The 21,446-nt window shown below is 39.2% G+C and overlaps 1 protein-coding gene across 1 annotated transcript in view; it reads left to right on the forward strand.

Moving 5' to 3' along the window:
• Positions 1-5,344: 5,344 nt before the first annotated feature.
• FBXO16 (F-box protein 16) overlaps positions 5,345-21,446 on the forward strand; it is a gene marked incomplete at both ends in the record, with an annotated part of 35,544 nt that continues 19,442 nt past the window's right edge. Inside the window, 2 exons of the mRNA XM_083858134.1 lie at positions 5,345-5,440; positions 12,576-12,611. Coding sequence (XP_083714260.1) covers positions 5,345-5,440; positions 12,576-12,611 — 132 coding nt within the window. The remainder of the gene's footprint in view (positions 5,441-12,575; positions 12,612-21,446) is intronic.

The raw sequence follows: 21,446 nt of genomic DNA on the forward strand, positions 1-21,446 counted from the left end.
ATTTCTTCCCAGCTGAACTTTGCTGCAGCTCCCTTGTTGCCACTGGAATTGAGGGGAATCCATCCTTGAAACCTCTGCATGCACCACAAAGGTTTTATTTCTGCAGAGACCGTGGTCAAAAGTCACTAATGAAGTGGTTCTGCTCCTGCAGGAGTTGTTTTGAGTGTGGTTGAGCAGAGATTAGCCCAGGTAAAGGAAATTATTCCAACTGGTTAATGGGGTAGGATCATTATGGATTGTTAAGACTGGTTTGTTTTTTTTAAAAAAAATATTTTTAAATTCCAACTTGCAATGGAATCAGTGGAAGCATTTCCAGTGGTTTCCAAGTGAATTTTTTCCTGCTGTTAAAAAGCTCCATTCCTGTCTCCTGCCCTGTGGAACTCTGTGTTCTCCTTTACATCCAAATTCCTTGGATCCTCCCATTCCTGGGCACTCTGGCAATTTTGCTCTTTTTAACCCTGTATAAACTCACAAAACTTGGGATTTTTTTTTTTCCCCCAAATCTCTTTTGGGTTTTTTTTATTATAACTGATATTTACCATAACTCCCACCTGCTCCTATGTTTCCTTTATATATTTTTAAAGTGAAAAGAGATTTTTTGGTGGTTCTTTTTTTTTTTTTTTTTTTTTTTTTTTTTTTTTTTTTTTTTTTTTGGGGTTTTTTTTGGGGTTTTTTTTGTTTTTTTTTTTTTTTGGCATTGTGTGCCAACACCTTTTCCCTCCTTGAGCAGCCAACCAACATTTTCCTGATGTCTATTTAAGCCTCAATCCTCCTTAACCTCCCCTCCTCTGTCTCTTGCTGTGCTGGAATGTTTTTTGGGAATCACCTGAGCCTGACGAGTTTCATCCCAGGGATGTGGGAAGGACGAGCTGGAGCAATCCCTGGAATGTTATTTTTGGGCAGCCAGTCCAAAGATAACAAAATCTTGATGAGGGAGGGGAAACGAGGCTGAGCAGCCTCTCAATCCCAGTTCCTGCTCAGCTTTTCCATGGAAATGCTGCAGCCCTTCTGCTCTGGGGCCAGGCTGGGAGAGCTGGGAATGTTCACCTGGAGAAGAAAAGGATCCAGGGAATCCTCAGAGCCCCTTCCAGAGCCTAAAGGGGCTCCAGGAGAGCTGGAGAGGGGCTTGGGACAAGGGATGGAGGGACAGGACACAGGGAATGGCTTCCCACTGCCAGAGGATGGGATTTGGGGAAGGAATTCCAGGATGGGAGGATGGGGAGGCTCTGGAATAGAATTCATAGAATTCTCAGGGAATTTGTGGCTTCCTCTGGATCCCTGGGAGTGTCCAAGGCCAGCCTGGGATGGAGGGAGGTGTCCCTGCCCATGGGAGAGGTTTGGAATGAGATGATTTTTTGAGGTCCCTTCCCACCCAAACCATTCCATGAAGGAACTCCTAGGGAAGCACAGAAGTCCCAACATCTGCAGCTTTGGGAAATCCCAGTAAATATTCGAATTTCCAGCCCAATCCAGGCAGTTCTGTGGCTTGTGCAGCTTTATGGAGTTATGGGATTATGGATTTATGGCATTAAGGAATTACAGAATTATAGAATCACGGAATTAATTATGGAATTAATGTGACTTCTCCCTGTGACCCACCCAATTGGATTTATCCAATCCAACCCCTGGGACCTGCACAGACACCCCAAAATTCCCCACCCTGTGCATCCTGGAGCTCTGGCAGCCTTGGGAATGTCACCATTCCCTTGGGGATCCCCTTCCACCCTCTGGGGGAAGAACCTTTTCCTAAAATCCATCCTGACCCTCCTCGGAGACGTCTCCAACAGGTCCCACAGCTGGAGAAGTTTTAAACAGACTTTTCCCAGATCCTGAAGTTTTAAACAGATTTTTTCCAAATCCTGAAGTTTCAGACAGACTTTTCCCAGATCCTGAAGATTTAAAAACACTTTTCCCAGATCCTGAAGTTTTAATCAGATTTTTTCCCAAATCCTGAAGTTTCAGACAGGCTTTTCCCAGATCCTGAAGTTTTAATCAGATTTTTCCCAAATCCTGAAAATTTAAACAGATTTTTCTCAGATCCTGAAGTTTCAGACAGACTTTTCCCAGATCCTGAATATTTAAAAACACTTTTCCCAGATCCTGAAGTTTTAAACAGATTTTTTCCAGATCCTGAAGTTTCAGACAGACTTTTCCCAGATCCTGAAGATTTAAACAGACTTTTCCCAGATCCTGAAGTTTTAATCAGATTTTTTCCAGATCCTGAAGTTTCAGACAGACTTTTCCCAGATCCTGAAGATTTAAACAGACTTTTCCCAGATCCTGAAGTTGTAAAAAGACTTTTCCCAGATCCTGAAGTTTTGGATGGGCTTTTCCCAGATCCTGAAGTTTCAGACAGGCTTTTCCCAGATATCGAAGTTTTAATCAGATTTTTTCCAGATCCTGAAGTTTCAGACAGACTTTTCCCAGATCCTGAAGATTTAAAAACACTTTTCCCAGATCCTGAAGTTTTAATCAGATTTTTTCCAGATCCTGAAGTTTCAGACAGACTTTTCCCAGATCCTGAAGATTTAAACAGACTTTTCCCAGATCCTGAAGTCTCAGACTTTTTCTGGATCCTGAAGTTTTGATCAGATTTTTTCCAGATCCTGAAGTTTTAGACAGATTTTTCCCAGATCCTGAAGTTTTAAACAGATTTTTTTCCCAGATCCTGAAATTTTAATCAGATTTTTCCCAGATCCTGAACTTTCAGACAGGCTTTTCCTGGGTCCTGTAGCCACATTTTTGGGCTCATTAGAGGTTTCCAAAGGATCCCACATCCATGAGGAAAATGGGAACGAAGGGTTTGTGACTAATGGGCAAAGCTGTCCCTGAAAAACAGGACACGGCTGCTTGGACCTGTTTTGGTTTTATTTTTAATTTTTTTTTTTTTGGCAGTTTCTCCACCCTGGACATTGGGATTGCAGGGAAACAAAACAGAAACCAGGCAGGGAATGATCCCAAATCCACCCCCACAAAAAAAAAAAAAAAAAATTCCACCTACTCATTTTACACAAGAAGGTGGATGTGAAACCTCGGTGAGACCTTCAGCTTTTGGTGGGAGGGTAAAATTGGAGAGAGGGTTTGTTATTTAGAGATCTTTAGCCCAAAAAAAACCCCCAAAAATAAAACCAAACAAAAAAACCCCAAACAAACAAATAAATTTTAAAAAAAACCCAAAAAAACTCAACAAAAAACCCAAAACAAAATGAAGAAAAACCAAAATCAACCAAACAAAAAACTCCAAAAAACCAAAAAAACCCAAAACAAAATGAAAAAAAACCACAAAGAAACAAAAAAACCAAAACAAAACAAACAAAACCCCCAAAACAAAACAAACAAAAAAAACAAAAAAACAAAAAAAACAAAAAAACAAACAAAAAAAAAAAAAACCCAAACAAAATAAATTTTAAAACCCCAGAAAACCAAACCAAAACAAAAAGACCCCAAAAACAAACAAACAAACAAAAAAACCAGACAAAAAAACCACAGGAAGAAAAAACCTCATATTTTTATAACAAATTTATTTCCTGAGCACAGAGAGGAAAATGAAACAATTTTTTTTTCTTTGGGTGTTTTTTTGTTTTGGTTTGGTTTTTTTAAAATTTTTTTTGTGTTTTTTTTTTGTTTTGTTTTGTTTTGTTTTGTTTTGTTTTGTTTTTTTCGTTTGGGGGGTTTTTAATTTTTGGTTTGGTTTGGTTTGGTGTTTTTTTTTATTGTTTTGTTTTTGTTTCAGTTTGTTTTGTTTGGGTTTTTTGTGTTTTTTTTTTATTGTTTTATATTTTTGGGGGTTTTTTGTGTGTGTTTTTTTGTTAGTTTGTTTTTCTTGTTTTTCTGCTTTTTTGTTGCTGTTTCCTTGAGGTTTTTGTTTTGTTTTGTTTTGTTTTTATATATTTCTTTGGCTCCATAATAACTTAAGGCAGGAAGGAAAAAATTAATCAGAAAATTGATGTGCCCCACAGTGATTTTTGAGGATTAATTCATTGAAACAGAGAAGAATTTTATCTGGGTTAGGATCAGGGATCTGAAAGTAGCTAAAAAAAACCCCATTTTTGGGGTGATTTTGATGCATTTCGGTTCAACACAGTCTGGTAAACACAATATGGGATTTAATTCATGGATTTGACTTTTTTTTTGGTTCCGAAAATCCCATTTTCCATCTCACCACCGTGAAGATTTAAAGGATCTGAGTTATTTACAGAAAAAAATAATTCCAATAAATGATTCAGGGAATTGAGATGGTTTTTATTGTGGGTAAAGGAATTATTTGATCATAAATTATCAATATAAAGATATTAATCTTCAGGCTCCAGCCTGGAAATTGGTGAGGAACAGCATCATCCTGCAGGAGAGAAGATGAAAGAGGGAAAAAAATCACTTTTTTCTATGTTTGGGCAAGAATTTATGGAGAAATGGCTTTATTTGAAGGAAGTTTGGGCGTTTGGTGTCCCAAAAAGGGGAAATTTTGGGGTAAATTTCCTGATTTACTCGATGTGGGAATTCCTGCAAAAGTCACGGAGTTGTTGAGGTTGGGAAAAAGCTTTTGAGATCCTCAAGTGCAACCAAACCACATCCCCAAAGTGCCACACTCACGTTTTTCTGGGAAAATGCTGTCAGGGATTGATTCCACCCGTTCAAAGGAATATTCGTTAGCATTTGTGATGGGGAAAAACTGTCTAATCAATAATCAATTATTATTAATTATTAATGATATTTATCACTTATTATTTATTATTTTATTTTAATTATTATTCATTATGTGTCATTTCTTATTAATTATTAACTATTATTATTCATTATTAATAATTGGATTGCCTCTTAAAATTGTGATTTTTTTAAAAACTAAAATGAAGGGATGGCACAAGGATAACACCCAACTTTGTCCAATGAAATCATTGGATTCCCTCTTAAAATTGTCATTTTTTTTCCATTAAAAGGAAGGAATGGCACAGGGATAACACCCAACTTTGTTTAATGAAACCCTTGGATTCCCTCTTAAAATTGTCATTTTCTTCCACAAAAAATAAGGAATGGCACAGGGATAAAACCCACCCTTGTTCTATAAAATCATTGGATTCCCTCTTAAAATGGTAATTTTTTTTTTAAATTAAAACGAAGAAATAGCACAGGGATAACACCCAACTTTGCTCCATGAAATCATTGGATTCCCTCTTAAAATTGTAATTTTTTTTCCATGAAAACAAAGGAATGGCACAGGGATAACGCCCAACTTCCTTTAATTAAATCCTTGGATTCCCTCTTAAAATTATCAATTTTTTCCACGAAAACCAAGGGGTAACTCCCATTTTTGGTCTGATTTTGCAGCCCAGCAGGACCCGCCCCGTCCATGGCGTTCGCGCCCCCCAAAAACCCGCCCGGCCCCCGGCTCCGGCTCCAGCTGAGCACATGGACCCCCCTCAACCACCAGGTCATCAACCACAAGGCAAGTTCACAGGGGGAAAAAAAAACAAAATAAAACTGGGAAAATCGTGGAATTGTTGGGATTGGGAAAAGGATTCAGGGAGATTGTCCAGTTGAACTTGTCAAGGTGAAGATAAATCGAGGATTTGTTTCCTCGGGATGGGGTTTGGGGAGTTTGGGAATGGAAATTCACCTCAACCACCAGGTCAGGAACCACAAGGCAAGTTCTCAATGGGAAACACAAAATAAAACTGGGAAAATCACGGAATTGTTGGGATTGGGAAAAGGATTCAGGGAGATCGTCCAGTTCAACTCGTCAAAGTGAAGATAAATCGAGGATTTGTTTCCTCAGGATGGGGTTTGGGGTAGGCTGGAAATGGAAATTCTCAAGGAAAATTTAATTTGTTTAAATTTTTTTTTCTTTAAATTTCAATGATTTTTTTCCCTGTGGAGGTCACAGGATACAGAATAATTTGGAGATTTTCCTTCCAAAGCTGAGAAGTGTGGAGATATTTTTATGATATGTAAAAATATATAAAATCTAACATGGAAAGATGGAAAATACTTATTATATTTTATAATAATATATATTATATATGTATAATTATATGTATATAATATATATAACATACATAATAATATATTATAATAATATATATCTATAATCTATAATATATAGTAATATAAAAATATTTTTATGTAATATAATATATATGTTATATATATAATGTAATATAATATAATATAATATAATATAATATAATATAAATAATAATTTAAATTATATATTGTATATTATATAATTATAAATATATATAACTGTAAATTATATAATATTATATATATAATATAATATAATATAATGTAATATAATATAATGCAATATAATATAATGTAATATAATATAATATAAAAATAATATAGATATAATATAATATAATATAATATAATATATTCTTATTATTTAAATACTTATTTAAAGTAAAGAGTACATAATTTAAATACTGCTACTTTGCCAAAAATATTTCCTTTAAAAAAAAAAAGTGGATTTTTTTTGCTGAAAATCACAAAATTGTGCTTTTTTTTTTTGCTGATTTACTGATTTAAAGTAAAGTATTTAAATTATATTTAAATATCCGATTATATTTATTATTTATCATTATATTTATGCTATAGTAAATAATTTAAATGGTATTTAAATATCATTCAAAAACTTCTATTTTGCCAAAAAATTGCTTATTTTTTTTTTTAAAAGGTGATTTTTTTTTTTTTTTTTTTTTTTTTTTTTTTTTTTTTTTTTTTTTTTGTGAGGGAATGGAGGACTGTAATTCCTTAAAAAAAAATGAAAATTTCTCCACTTTACTGATAATTTTCTGATGATTCATCCCTTACATCATCACAAGATGAATCTTTGTCTCCTCTCTGACATCAAAATTAATTTGATTTTTCCTTTGCTCCTTAATTAGACTCCTCTGTATTTTTTTTTTCCCCACTTCAAGCCACCACTTGAATTCATTTTATTCCTGATAAACTGCAGCGATTGAGCTCTTTGAAATCCTTTCAATCTGGCAAATCCTCCAGCCTTGGAATCATTTTGATGTTCCCAACATTATTTTTTTTTTTTGCAGATACTCATCGCTGTGCAGTAAAGTATGACCTCACCAGAAATTTTTAAAAAATCACATTTTCCCACCTTTTCCCACATTTTATTTTTATTCCTCTGCCCCTCAGGCACCTTTAGGTATTAATATTACGGTTATATTAATTTTATTTTAGGGTTATATTAATTTTATTAATATTAATTTTTGAATAATCCAATGCTTGGTGATGTTCCAGGTAGGGAGGAATAGGCAAGAATATCCCAGAAATTAATATTTAAAAATTAAAAAAAATAGGGATGGACCTGAAAGGTCTTTGGGACATGGGAAATGTGGTGGTGTTGGGTTAATGGTTGATGCCCTTGGAGGGATTTTCTTGAAGATTCTTGGAAATTTTAAATAATAAATTAATAAATAACAATAGAAAATAACAAAAGACATTTTCTTGTTTCTGATCTGGGTTTTAAACCACTGACCTGGCCAAAAAAATTCCCCTTGGAGGTCTTTTCTTGAAGACTTTCTTGAAGATTCTTGGAAATTCTAAATAATAAATAATAATAGAAAATAACAAGACTTTTTCTTGTTCCTGGTCCAGCAAAAAAAAATTCCCCTTGGAGGTCTTTTATTGAAGATTCTTGAAGATTTTCTTGAAGATTCTTAGAAATTCTAAATAAAAAATAACAATATGGTTATTTATTATTGAAAAATATAATAATAATAAATTAATAATAAGTTATAATTTATTAATTTAATTCAATTAATATAAAATTCAATTAATTTAATAATTTATTAATAATTATCGATAATAGTTTTTTATATAACAAAAATTATATTAAAATAACAAAAGATGTTTTCTCGTTCCTGATTCGGTTTTTAAAACCACTGACCTGGCAAAAAAAAAAAAAAAAATCCCTTTTTTTTTAATTTTTTAAAATTTTTTTTAGTATTCCTACGCTGCTCTGCAGGAAAAAAAAAAAAAAAAAAGAAAAAAGAAAAAAATCTCAAAAATATGTTGCAACAAAATTAGTTATGACATTTGGGATCAGGAGGAATTTATTTATATTCTCTGAGGTATTTATAGGAAGCTGGAGGGGGAGAAGGTGCCAATTTTGCACAGCCACGTGTTTGCTCCTCTCTGCAATCCCAGGAGCGATTTATAGACAGAAAAAATGGGAATTTATAGATGGAAAAGCAGGGAGAGATGAGATGTGTGAGAAATTAACTCACTGGAAACAGAGAATGAGGGGCAGGAGAGGTGGGAATTCAGAGCTGGTCCCATCAAAATTCCACCTCTAGGAGCAGCCCAGGAATTTCTGGTGTCGTAAATTGACAAATTTTGGATCATTCTGGGAGTTCCTGTAGAATTCCCTGGATTTTTCCAACTTATTGCAGAATTCCAGAATGGTTTGGGTTGGGAGAAACCTAAACCCCATCTCATTCCATCCCTGCCACAGGTAGGGAACACCTTCCACTATCCCAGGTTGCTCCAAGCCTGGCCTTGGTCATTCCCAGGGATCCAGGGACAGCCGCAAATTCTCTGGGAATTCCATTTCAGAGCCTTCCCACCCTCACAGGGAAGAATTTCTTCCTAAGGTTTGACATCTTCTCAAGGGGGTTGAAAAGAGGTGATCCCAAAGGTCTGTTCCATCCCAAACCTTTCTATGATTCCCTAAAACCTCCTGGATTCAATGAAACCTCCTGGATTCCATGAAACCTCCTGGATTCAAACCCTCCTGGATCCCTGGAAGTGTCCAAGGCCAGGCTGGACGGGGCTTGGAGCTCCCTGGGATAGTGGGAGGTGTCAGGGTTGGAACTGGATGAGCTTTAAAGGTCCTTTTCCAACCCAAAACAATTCCACAATTCCTTTAAAGGCGGGATCAGGGAATCTGGAATTGCTCCTGGGAGTGAAATCCCAGACAGGCCAGGGAAGTGCTGCAGGTGGGGATGGAGCCAGGGCAGGAGAAGGATCATCCTGGAGGCTCCATCCTGCAGGAAGGGCTGGAATTTGGGGAGGATTTGCCTCCTTCAGGTCAGAAGAGCCTCCAGTGGCGTGGAGAGATTTTCCAGCCATTTGAGCATCTTTTTAAAAACCCCTGGAGCCAGGGATGTGAGAGAGCAGATCCCAAAACCATCCCGGGGCATCCACAGGTGCAGCTCCAAGGCCTGGGAGGGGAGGACAGGGGCTGGATTTTTACACCAAATTCTGTTTTGGGCCGTTCTGTTGCTAATTAAGTGCCTGGAGAGGCAGAACTTTGTGAGATGCTCAGCTCAGATGTGTCTCCAAGAACGCTGGAAGCAAATCTTTGATCAAAGACCATAAACAGCTCCCTCCTCCTCCTCCCCAGAATCCTCCAACCCAAAACTCACATCTCTGATTATTCTTCACTTCCTTGGGGCAAATCCTTTCCCCTAAGTTCACCTTGTTAAGTTTGTTGGGGTGTTTTTTTTTTGTTTTTTTTTTCCTCTGTTTTACCAACGTGCAAATAAAGCAAATAATAAATAACCATCGAGGCACCAATAAAAGAAATGTCATTTCCCAGCCCTGGGTGGAGACTCTCCTGCTGGGAGAGACAGAGCTGGAGCTGTCACTGCTGCAGCAGAACATGGGCAGTGATAATGTCCTTCCCCGCAGGAACCATCTCCCTGCAGGGCTGTCAGAGCAGGAACACGCCTGGAGAGTTGATAATAATGATCCAGCCTGTTTTCCAGCTCGCCGTTTAATCTGTTTTATGTGTGGTTACAAGCCAGGATTTTTTTTTCTCATTTTTTTTCCTTCCTTTTCTTTGATCTGTCTGCTGGGAAAAAAAAAAAAAAAAAATCACTTCTAGCATTCCCTTGCTACCCAGGTCACCATCACGAGGGTTGGAGGTGGTTTTTTTGGGGTTTTTTTTTGGTGGGTTTGTTTGTTTGTTTGTTTTGGGGTTTTGTGTGTTTTTGTTTGTTTGTTTTTTGGTTTTGTTTGTTTGTTTGGTGTTTGGGTTTTTTTGTTGTTGGTTTGGTTTGGTTTGGTTTGGTTTGGTTTGGTTTTTTTGTTTTGTTTTGGTGGGGTTTTGTTTGTTTGTTTGTTTTGTTTTTTATTTTTTTGGGTTTTTTGGGGGTTTTTTTGGGGTTTTTTTTTGTGGTGGTGGTGGTGGGGAGCTTTGGGGTCCAGCTCCCCCTGTGGATAAAGGTCAAGGTCAGAAATCCTCCTCTGGATTTTGACACAGATGGTCCTCAGTGGGAATTGTCCCTTCCAAAGTGGCCGAGGGAGAAAAGGCAGCTCTTGTTAGTGATTTATTAAAAAAATATGAATATTGATCTAATACTAATATCTAACTATGACAGACAAAGACTCTCTAACAGTTTAAAGTTAGAAAGTGTGTGTTTATCGCTCCCAAATACACACCACAATTTACAGATGATCACAGGGTTTTTTATGTACAGGAGTATTGAATACCCAAAACACAAATGCACGTTCATAACTCTGGTACATCCCATTCCCTGCTTTGTACGGTAATTAGCTCAAAAAACCATTAAGATGCGTGGTTTGTTCTTTAAAATTGGTTTGGTGGTCTTTTTTATGGGGTGGGGTCCTAAAATAATGAAAAAAGATGGGTCTTCCTCTCTTTAACTTTTTAACTTTTAGTGTTACGTCACAGCTGAATCCTGTTTTTTCCAGGATTGTTTGATTTATGATTGTATTGTATTCATGGGGTCTATTGATTATTCAGGATGCAAAAGCCTAGTTTGACAGCTTCCCTGATTTATCAGTTCCTTCCATGATTTATCAGTTCCTTCCATGATTTATCAGTTCCTTCAATGATTTATCAGTTCCTTCTATGATTTATCAGTTCTTTCAATGATTTATCAGTTCCTCCCATGATTTATCAGTTCCTCCCATGATTTATCAGTTCCTTCCATGATTTATCAGTTCCTTCCATGACTTATCAGTCCCTTCAATGATTTATCAGTTCCTTCCATGATTTATCAGTTCCTTCCATGATTTATCAGTTCCTTCTATGATTTATCAGTTCCTTCCCTGATTTATCAGTTCCTTCCATGATTTATCAGTTCCTTCCATGATTTATCAGTTCCTTCCATGATTTATCAGTTCCTTCCATGATTTATCAGTTCCTTTCCTGATTTATCAGTTCCTTCAATGGTTTATCAGTTTCTTCAATGACTTATCAGTTCCTTCCATGGTTTATCAGTTCCTTCCATGATTTATCAGTTCCTTCCATGATTTATCAGTTCCTTCCCTGATTTATCAGTTCCTTCAATGGTTTATCAGTTTCTTCAATGACTTATCAGTTCCTTCCATGGTTTATCAGTTCCTTCCATGATTTATCAGTTCCTCCCATGATTTATCAGTTCCTTCCCTGATTTATCAGTTCCTTCAATGGTTTATCAGTTTCTTCAATGACTTATCAGTTCCTTCCATGACTTATCAGTTCCTTCAATGGTTTATCAGTTGCTTCTGTTAACAAAAGGGAAGTTTAGCTCCCTTACCTCAGCAATATTTATTTTAACTAAAGTCTTTAATTCTTCTAAACCGATGCTTCATTATCCCACTCCTGAAGTTGGGGTGGAATCCGTGCAGGATTTCGGTGCCTCCGGGTTGGGATTAATGGAATTTCTGAAATAAAGAGGTGGGAAAGTTCAGCTTGTGGGGCACCTTCCCCTCACTGCGTGTCCAGGAGAGAAGAATTCCCGTGGATTCGGGCTGGGAGAGCTGGGAATGTTCACCTGGAGAAGAGAAGGATCCAGGGAGAGCTCAGAGCCTAAAGGGGCTCCAGGAGAGCTGGAGAGAGACAAGGGATGGAGGGACAGGACACGGGGAATGGCTTCCTATTGGGAAAAGTGAGATTTAGATGGGATTTTTGGGAAGGAATTCCTGGCTGTGAGGATGGGGAAGCCCTGGCTGAGACTGCCCAGAGAGGTTGTGGCCTCCAAATCTCTGAATATTTTGCGTTGGAAGGGACCTTAAAGCTCGTCCCATCCCAACCCCGACACTTCCCACTATCCCAGGTCACTCCAAGCCCCTTCCAGCCCAGCCTTGGGCACTCCCAGGGATGTGGCATCGAATCCAGGCGGTTTCAGGAGCTCAGGGATGATAAATTCCCGACAGGATCACCAAGGAACAATCAAGGGAAGAGTGAAGGTGGCAAGAGAAGGGATGTGGGTTCTTTCCCTCTCCACAGGAAAGGCTGGGAATGCTGGGTCCATCTCTGGGCTCCTCAGTACAAGAAATACATGGATTTATGGAATAAACCCAGCACAGGGAAGGATTAAGGAATTGGAGAAGCTGATGTTTAGGGAGGTTTTGGAACCTCCATCCAATAAAATACCCAAAACTCATGGACATTTTAGCTATGAACTTTAGACTACTCCTTTTCAGCTGATCCTGTCAGGGAGTTTGGATTAAAGGATCCCCATAATTTTTTTCCAAAATCATCCATTCAGCGATTCCGTTAATATTTTGTGGATTATTTTTCAAGCTGGATTTTTCCCCCAAACACATATCGAGTCCTCTTCAAACACTCAATTTTCTTTTTTTTTTTTTTTTCCTGTGTTTTACAGGTGTTTGAAGAAAGAAGAGCCCTGCTCGGAAAATGGGTAAAACTTTTTCTCTTTAAATAAATATTTGCCGCGGGGCAGATTTGGGAAGTGATGAGGAGTTTTATCTAAAAAACTTCTCCTCTTTGGGAAAAAAAGGGATTCACATCCCTGATGTGGCTGCCCTGCTTTTGAGGGAGAGCAAAGGCATCAATTCCATCACATTCCATGAGTTTTGAAGTTGGGAAATCATATTCCATAGTTGGAATGTGCTGAAACGAGATGGAAAAAAACCTGGAAAATGTCTGTGAAATCCTCAAAGGAGATTCTGGATGTTCAAATGTCACCATGGCCTGATGGAGGGGCCTTTGAAATCTGTAATAAATGACATTTTTATCTGCCAAGCCCACACACACAGATTGGTTTGGGTTGGAACTGATTGCTCTTTATAAGTCGCTCACTAAATTTTGTAAATTTTTTTGCATCTCTGATGGTCTTTACAGGCAAATATTTTGATTTTAGGGATTATTTGTCTTTATAGGAAATAACCTTTCTGTAATTTGTTGCGTTTTGATGATAAGAAGTTTCGGGGACAGCAAGGAAATTAAATAATGGAGGGATTATCGCTCAAAAAAACAGCTTTTAATGGGACAAGCAGCAAGCAGAAAACACAAAACTCTCCTCGTGCTCCTGCCATCCACCATCCCGAGGGAAGGGAGCACAAAAGATGCTCTGAAATCCTCACCGAGCCCGGGGCTGTGCCAGAGGAACCACGTGGAGAAATCTCAGTGCTCCGAGAGGGAATTTCCACGTTCCCATGACCTTCTCCAAGAATTCTCAGGAAATGGGGGTTAAATGTTTGGATTTCATGGCTGGGATCATGCTCAGGGCAGCTGTAAAGGATTTTTTTCTGGAAATTGGGAGGTTGAAGCCTGTCCTAACTCCTGTTGAGCATTTCCAGTGATATTCAGGTGATGGAATGGAAAATAAATCCTGGAAACAAATTAATGGTTGGATTCGATGATCAGAGAGGTTTTCCAGCCTTGATGATTCCCTGATTCTGTCTGGAGATGATGCCAGGACTGGAGGGGTTTCCTGAACTCTGGAGGTGAGAGATCAGGATGGAAAGGTCTGGAGCTGGATGAGGACGAAGGAAAAGGGCTGCATGAAAGAGGGACACCCAAAAAATTAATATCTGAGAGATCCCAGAGTGACACCCAAAAAAATTCATATCTGAGAGATCCTACAGTGACACCCCAAAAAAATTCATATCTGAGAGATCCCAGAGTGACACCCCAAAAAATTCATATCTGAGAGATCCCACAGTGACACCCCAAAACCTTCACACCTGAGAGACCCCAGAGTGACACCCCAAAAAATTCATATCTGAGAGATCCCAGAGTGACACCCCAAAAAATTCATGTCTGACAGATCCCAGAGTGACACCCCAAAACCTTCACACCTGAGGGATCCCAGAGTGACACCCCAAACCTTCAGAGCTGAGAGATCCCACAGTGACATCCCAAAAAATTCATACCTGAGAGATCCCACAGTGACACCCAAAAAAAATTCACACCTGAGAGATACCAGAGCGACACCCCAAACCTTCACAGCTGAGAGAACCCAGAGTGACACCCAAAAACCTTCACACCTGAGATATTCCACAGTGACACCCCAAACCTTCACAGCTGACAGATCCCAGAGTGACACCCCAAAAAATTCATACCTGAGAGATCCCAGAGTGACACCCCAAATGTTCACACCTGAGACATCTCAGAGTGGTACCCCAAAAAAGTCACATCTGAAAGATCCCAGAGTGACATCCTAGAACTTCACACCTGAGAGATCCCAGAGTGACACCCCAAAACCTTCACACCTGAGAAAACCCAGAGTGACACCCCAAATATTCACACCTGAAAGAACCCAGAGTGACACCCCAAAACCTTCACACCTGAGGGATCCCAGAGTGACACCCCAAACCTTCACAGCTGAGACATCCCAGAATGAAACCCCAAACCTTCACACCTGAGAGAACCCACAGTGACACCCCAAAACCTTCACACCTGAGAGATCCCACAGTGACACCCCAAACCTTCACACCTGTGAGATCCCAGAGTGACACCCCAAAAAATTCATACCTGAGACATCCCAGAGTGGCACCCCAAAAAATTCACATCTGAAAGATCCCAGAGTGACACCCCAGAACTTCACACCTGAGAGATCCCAGAGTGACACCCCAAAACTTCACACCTGAGAGAACCCAAGGATGCAGCAGCTCTGCAGGAAAAATTTCCTGGGAATGAGGGTGGATCACAAACCGAATATGAGCTGAGAATGTCTTAAAATAACAGGAAATATCCCAAATATCCCATTCCCAGTTTTGCTCCCTGCGTTTTGGGAAATTCGGGAACAAGTCAGAGGGTGAGAGCAGCTCCAGGAAACATGGAAAACATCCCTGTGCCGCAGGGAAGACGGAGAAGAGGTGTAAAAACATCTAAGGAAACACAGAAGGTGTGGAAAAAGAGGAAGGGAATGATCTCAAGATCCCTGTGCCAGCTTTGGAGATCCTGGGCTCATGTTGCACTTATAGAGACACAACTTAAGACACGAGCAAAATCCAGATAATTCCCTGCTGGAACAGCTTCCCTGGGGATCAGGGATGGAACCTGGAGACCTTTGAGGCCCCACAAACTCTGCCAGGAATCAGGGAAAGCAGATCCTGCCTTGTGAACCAGGTGAACCAGACCAACATCCCTCAATTTTTTTCCATGGAAGGAGCATCCAACCTCCTGGAAGAGCAGAGCAGGAAACGCCTCGTGTGGCCTTTTCACAGTGGTTTTTCCTTTATTTGGTTTTCCAAATAAAGATTGGAGTAAACTCGGGATAAACTCGTTGTTTATTTAATTCCCCTCCTAATTTTACTTGCAGGCATCCAGGGATTTACATTGTTAATTTTGATTTTTTCTTCCCCTGCCGGTGCCACCTTTGATGTCTCCCAGGGGTGTTTTGTGGTCCATAAAAAAAAAAAAAAACACAGGTTGAGAAAACGAGGAACGATGTGACCTGGAGGGATTTAATTCCTGTTTCTGTGCACCTGACAGGGAGGGCACAGCCAGGGCAGGATTTGGGGTTTGTTTCCAGGGAATAAAGGACAGGACAAGAGGGAACAGCCTCAAGCTGTGCCAGGGCAGGGTCAGGATGGACATCAGGAGGAATTTCTCCATGGAAAGGGAGGTCAGGCATGGAAAAGGCTTCCAGGGAGGTTTGGAGTGCCCAGCCCTGGAGGTGGCACTCAGAGCTCTGGGCTGGTGACAAGATTTGGGGTTGGGACTCGATGGTCCTGGAGGTTTTTTCCAACCTCAACGATTCCGTGGTTCTGAGATTGAACCTCTTGTTTAATTTTCTGTCTGTAAATTTCTCTCTGTGTGTGACTGAGCCCCCCCAGGCCAGAACACCCCAGGGTGGTGCCCACAGACCACGTTCTTGGGGCCACCCCTGTTCACTTTGCAGCAGAGAACAAAAACACTGAAACCCCTAAATTTGGTGATAATAATTGGATTGTCCCTGGTTTAAATTGTCACTTTTACCGCTGTATCAAACAGATAAAACCTGAGGTCCTTCCAACCCAAATCCTTCCATGAAACTCCTGTAAAAAATGTTTGTTTCCTGGTCAGGGTTGGCCATGGCCAAACTCTGTTTGCACACACTCAGCTCTTCCCTGGAGCCATCGTTCCACAGCTCCCACCTTGGAGCTCTCTGAAATTCACATCTCTGCACGTCCCCATCTGTATTTAACCTCGGGGACATTTAAGTCCTTCCTTAATTGGGAGAGGAAAAAAAAAAATTAATATATTATACATTTATATATTTATATATTTTATATATTTTTTGCATATTTTTATACACAAAATATGCAAAACGTAAATTTCGTAAACATTTTATATATTAAATATGCTAAAATCCAAAAATTCAATAAATAATAATAAAAGTTTAAAAAATATAAATAAATATGAATATAAATATAGAATAAACATTTGATAAATATAAATATGAATATAAATATGAATATAAATATAAATATAAAGTAAATATAAATATGAATATAAATTAAATATAAATATAAACTGAAATTACATATAAAATATACATATACGTATCTACACATATATCTACACATACACATATACATATAAATGTAATTAATATTTAAAAAGTAGGAAGAAAAGTTCTTACAGCAATTTTTAAAAATTATTATGGGTATAATAATAATAATGTCCAATATCCCTTCTTTCCCCTGGCAGAATGAAACAGATTAGAAATGTAGATTTTTATTTTTTTCTCCCTCTGCTTCCTCCCCACCCCAAATCTCTGCTCAAATGGAGCCCTGGCACAATAATGGTTTAAAATGCACTGTGCACATGAAGCTGATTGAGAACCATTTTTCTTTTCCTGATCATTTGGAAGAACTCCCTCTTCATTTATTTATTTATTCTCCCTTGGGTGAATTCCAGCGCTGGAGAACAAACTCCAGGAAGCAAATCAGCTCCTCTCCTTCTCACAAACACCTCTGCAAGGCCTCCAGGGAGGTCAGGACGGAGAAAGTGTGGGATTGGCTTTCCTGGGATCCTGGAGAGGTGAAAACACAAATAGAAGAAGCTCCTTGTCTTTTCAGACACGGTGAATTAAGGAGTATTTTTTAATATTCTTTTTTTAATCCCTGTTTTTCATGTAAGTTTCAATCCTAATGATGCTTAGTGAGGTATTAAGGGGAAAAATGAAGTAGAAAACCAGGCTGGACAGAGCTTGGAGTTTAAAGGTCCTTCCAACCCAAATCTTTCCAGATTCTCCTGTAAAAATTCAGGTTTCTTTGTGTGACTACAGGGAGAAAAGTGAAACCAAACAGATCCTGGGGGAGAGTTCCTAACTGCTGTTATAAATGTATATTATAAAACTGGCTTTTTGCAAAATGTGTGCTATATAATTAATAATGTTGTGGTAAGAATGTAGGATATAAGTTTTTTATTTCTGCTATTAGTAAAAAAAATTAAGCATAGTAGTAGTAGTTGATATAAATATGCTTAAATTATCTGTTTGGTCAAAATAATATCCCATAAACATATAAAAAAGACTCTGCTACTAATATACCAACTATCAGCATCTGCCATCTAAAAAAATATAGACCAAAGCCCAAACTAAAAGTGGTAATAAAGACACAGCCATGAAACACACAGGCTCTAAAAAAGTGAATCCTCAAAAAAACCAAAAAAAACCCCAAAACAAAACAAAACAAAATAAAAACAAAAACAAAAACAAAAACTAAAACAAAAACAAAAACAAAACCAAAAAATTTCCTAAAATATAGAAATTAGTTTATAGAAAAATATGAATATACATCAAACTAATGCAATAAAAAGAGTATTTAACGAGTGTCTTATCTAATATAGCAAGTATGGACTTGGCTGGATACCAAGTCATCCAGCCGACCATATTTTGCTTTTTTTAATCTCCTATTTGTCTTAATTTTTTAAATTAAACCTATTTCTTAAAATTTACCAAAAAAAATGAACCTTATTTTTCACACTGCTGACAACTGGCAGCAGAGATATTTGGGGATTTGGTTGGGTGGATTTGGGTATTTTACAGATTTTTCAGGTGCCTTTTCTTCTCCACCCTCCTGCCCATCTCCTGGATCTGTAACAAATCCTTCCAGCAGGACGGGGAGAGGACGGATGGGGAGAGATGTACCAGGTTTGGGTTTCTTTTCCCACCCGAGATTCCAAGGCTGGTGGCTCAAGGGGGTGTTTTTTCTGTCTCTGTGACCTCTGAAGGCTTTAAATCCGGCCTGAGAACGATGTGGAGTCTCAAAGCCTTGGTTTTTTTGGTTTCTTGTGCTGTTTATTAATTTTTATCTTACAATTCTCTGTGTCTGGCCAAGGTGTTCACAGCAGCCTGGACATGATGTGACTCCCCCTGTGATGGGAGATCACTCTGATTTTATTCAGATAACTACGTGGTTATTATTTCATTATTACCATTATATTACCATTATTATTTCATTATTACCATTATACCATTCCATACCAATGCCTAGTAACTAAACTAGAAGGGTCATCTCTACTTTGACCCAATTCTATCAAACTTTGTGCCCACGTCACTGCAGAAAACGGACGCCAAGGGAGAAGCAGAAGAACTCAGGGTTCCACCCTAATTTGATTTGGGTTGGAAGGGACCTGAAAACTCATCCCATCCCATGGGCAGGGACACTTTCCACCATCCCAGGCTGCTCCAGGAGGAGATTCCTGGGAAGATTCTGAGGATCTTGTCCCCCTTTGCACCTACATCCTAAAAAACCCCAAAACTACAAAATCTTCTACCTGGTGGTAACTACACCACTCTCTGTTACACATTTGTGACTTGCAATTCTTCTCTGTGTTGGATGTTTTTCTCATGGACTAAAATCAAAGATTGTGTCTTTCTGGGCTCTGTGCCAGGCAAAACCCCCCTGCACAGACCCCAGGCCCTCTTTTTTTGGGTCCCAGGCCTCTCTACCAATGTCTGTGACCATCCAGAGGGATGTTCTGGGATCTGACAGGATGGGAGAAATTATTTATCTTCTGGAAAATCCTTTTACCCAGCACAGGGATCCCAATCTGGGCTGGAGATGGAGGGTTGTGTCCCTCTCCAGCAAAACCAGCAGCAGAGGGGCCTCTCCATTTGTGTTATTTGTGTGTGTGCACTCATGGATTAATTGCAAATCCATCCAGCAGCGGCCCCATGTCACACGATCCCCTGCGGTGACATTGTTTTATTGTGTTTTTTTTGGGGGGAAAGCCAGGACGAGTCAGGAGGGGGAAAAAAATCGAGGGGAATCCAGTCTGACTGGTTGTGCTGCTGAAATCAGCATCCAAAGAGGGGAGGATCTGCAGAGGAAGGAGACAAATTGTGGGATGGGGAACGTTAAACCCTGAAAAAAAAAAAAAAAAAAAAAAAATTAAAAAAAAGGGAAAAAAAAAAGATTAAAAATGTGCCAGCTTAACCCTTTTGCTGCCATTTCTGCTGGGTGTTCCCAGCGCTTTCCTGGTTTAAAAGGAATTTAAACACTGAGGATGATGGAAGGGATTCCCCCACAGAGTGGGGAAAGGGTTAAAAAGGAGCAGCTCCTCTGTGTAGCTGGGAAGTGAAGCTTGGATTTGTTTTGACTGGTTCACTTAATCTCTTGATGTGGAAGAAGGAAATTTATCGGTGATGGGGGATTGTTTTAACGAGCAGAGGATGGGGAAAAGGAGCTTTTCCCCTTCGTGCCACAGGGAAAACCTTTTATTTCAAGCCCAGGGTGAGAAGGGGACAGGCAGAAGCTCCTCTGTCCCCCTCTGGTACATCTTTATCCTGTTTTATTTCTCAGGGAACATTTCCAAGTCCTAAATCCTTCATTTTTCCCTTTAATAACTTACCAAGCATCACTAGAATTGAAATTTATATGAAAAACAGGGATGAAAAAAGGAATATTAATAAATATTCCTTAATTCACCGTGTCTGAAAAGACAAGGAGCTTCTTCTATTTGGGTTTTCACCTCTCCAGGATCCCAGGAAAGCCAATCCCACACTTTCTCTGTCCATCCTCTCCCAGTCCTGCTGGAAGGATTTGTTACAGATCCAGGAGATGGGCAGGAGGGTGGAGAAGAAAAGGCACCTGAAAAATCTGTAAAATACCCAAATCCACCCAACCAAACCCCAAATATCTCTGCTGCCAGTTGTCAGCAGTCAGGAGGAACTCTCCCCTGGGATCTGTTTGGTTTCACTTTTCTCCCTGCAGTCACACAAAGAAACCTGAATTTTTACAGGAGAATCTGGAAGGATTTGGGTTGGAAGGACCTTTAAACTCCAAGCTCTGTCCAGCCTGGTTTTCTGCTTCATTTCTCCTTAATACCTCACTAAGCATCATTAGGATTGAAACTTACATGAAAAACAGGGATTAAAAAAAGAATATTAAAAAATACTCCTTAATTCACCGTGTCTGAAAAGACAAGGAGCTTCTTCTATTTGTGTTTTCACCTCTCCAGGATCTCAGGAAAGCCAATCCCACACTTTCTCTGTCCATCCTCTCCCCGTCCTGCTGGAAGGATTTGTTACAGACCCAGGAGATGGGCAGGAGGGTGAGAAGAAAAGGCACCTGAAAAATCTGTAAAATACCCAAATCCACCCAACCAAATCCCAAATATCTCTGCTGCCAGTTGTCAGCAGTTAGGAGGAACTCTCCCCCAGGATCTGTTTGGTTTCACTTTTCCCCCTGCAGTCACACAAAGAAACCTGAATTTTTACAGGAGAATCGTGGAAAGATTTGGGTTGGAAGGACCTTAAAACTCCAAGCTCTGTCCAGCCTGGTTTTCTACTTCATTTTTCCCCTTAATACCTCACTAAGCATCATTAGGATTGAAACTTATATGAAAAACAGGGATTAAAAAAAGAATATTAAAAAATATTCCTTAATTCACCGTGTCTGAAAAGACAAGGAGCTTCTTCTATTTGGGTTTTCACCTCTCCAGGATCCCAGGAAAGCCAATCCCACACTTTCTCCGTCCTGACCTCCCTGCAGGCCTTGCAGAGGTGTTTGTGAGAAGGAGAGGAGCTGATTTGCTTCCTGGAGTTTGTTCTCCAGCGCTGGAATTCACCCAAGGGAGAATAAATAAATAAATAAAGAGGGAGTTCTTTTAAATGATCAGGAAAAGAAAAATGCTTCTCAATCAGCTTCGTGTGCACAGTGCATTTTAAACCATTATTGTGCCAGGGCTCCATTTGAGCAGAGATTTGGGGTGGGGAGGAGGTATAGGGGAAAAAAAAAAAAAAAATCTGCCTTTCTAATCTGTTTCATTCTGCCAGGGGGAAGAAGGGATATTG

This window comes from Zosterops lateralis, assembly GCF_965231275.1.
Source record: "Zosterops lateralis genome assembly, chromosome: 3".
Classification (NCBI taxonomy): domain Eukaryota; kingdom Metazoa; phylum Chordata; class Aves; order Passeriformes; family Zosteropidae; genus Zosterops; species Zosterops lateralis.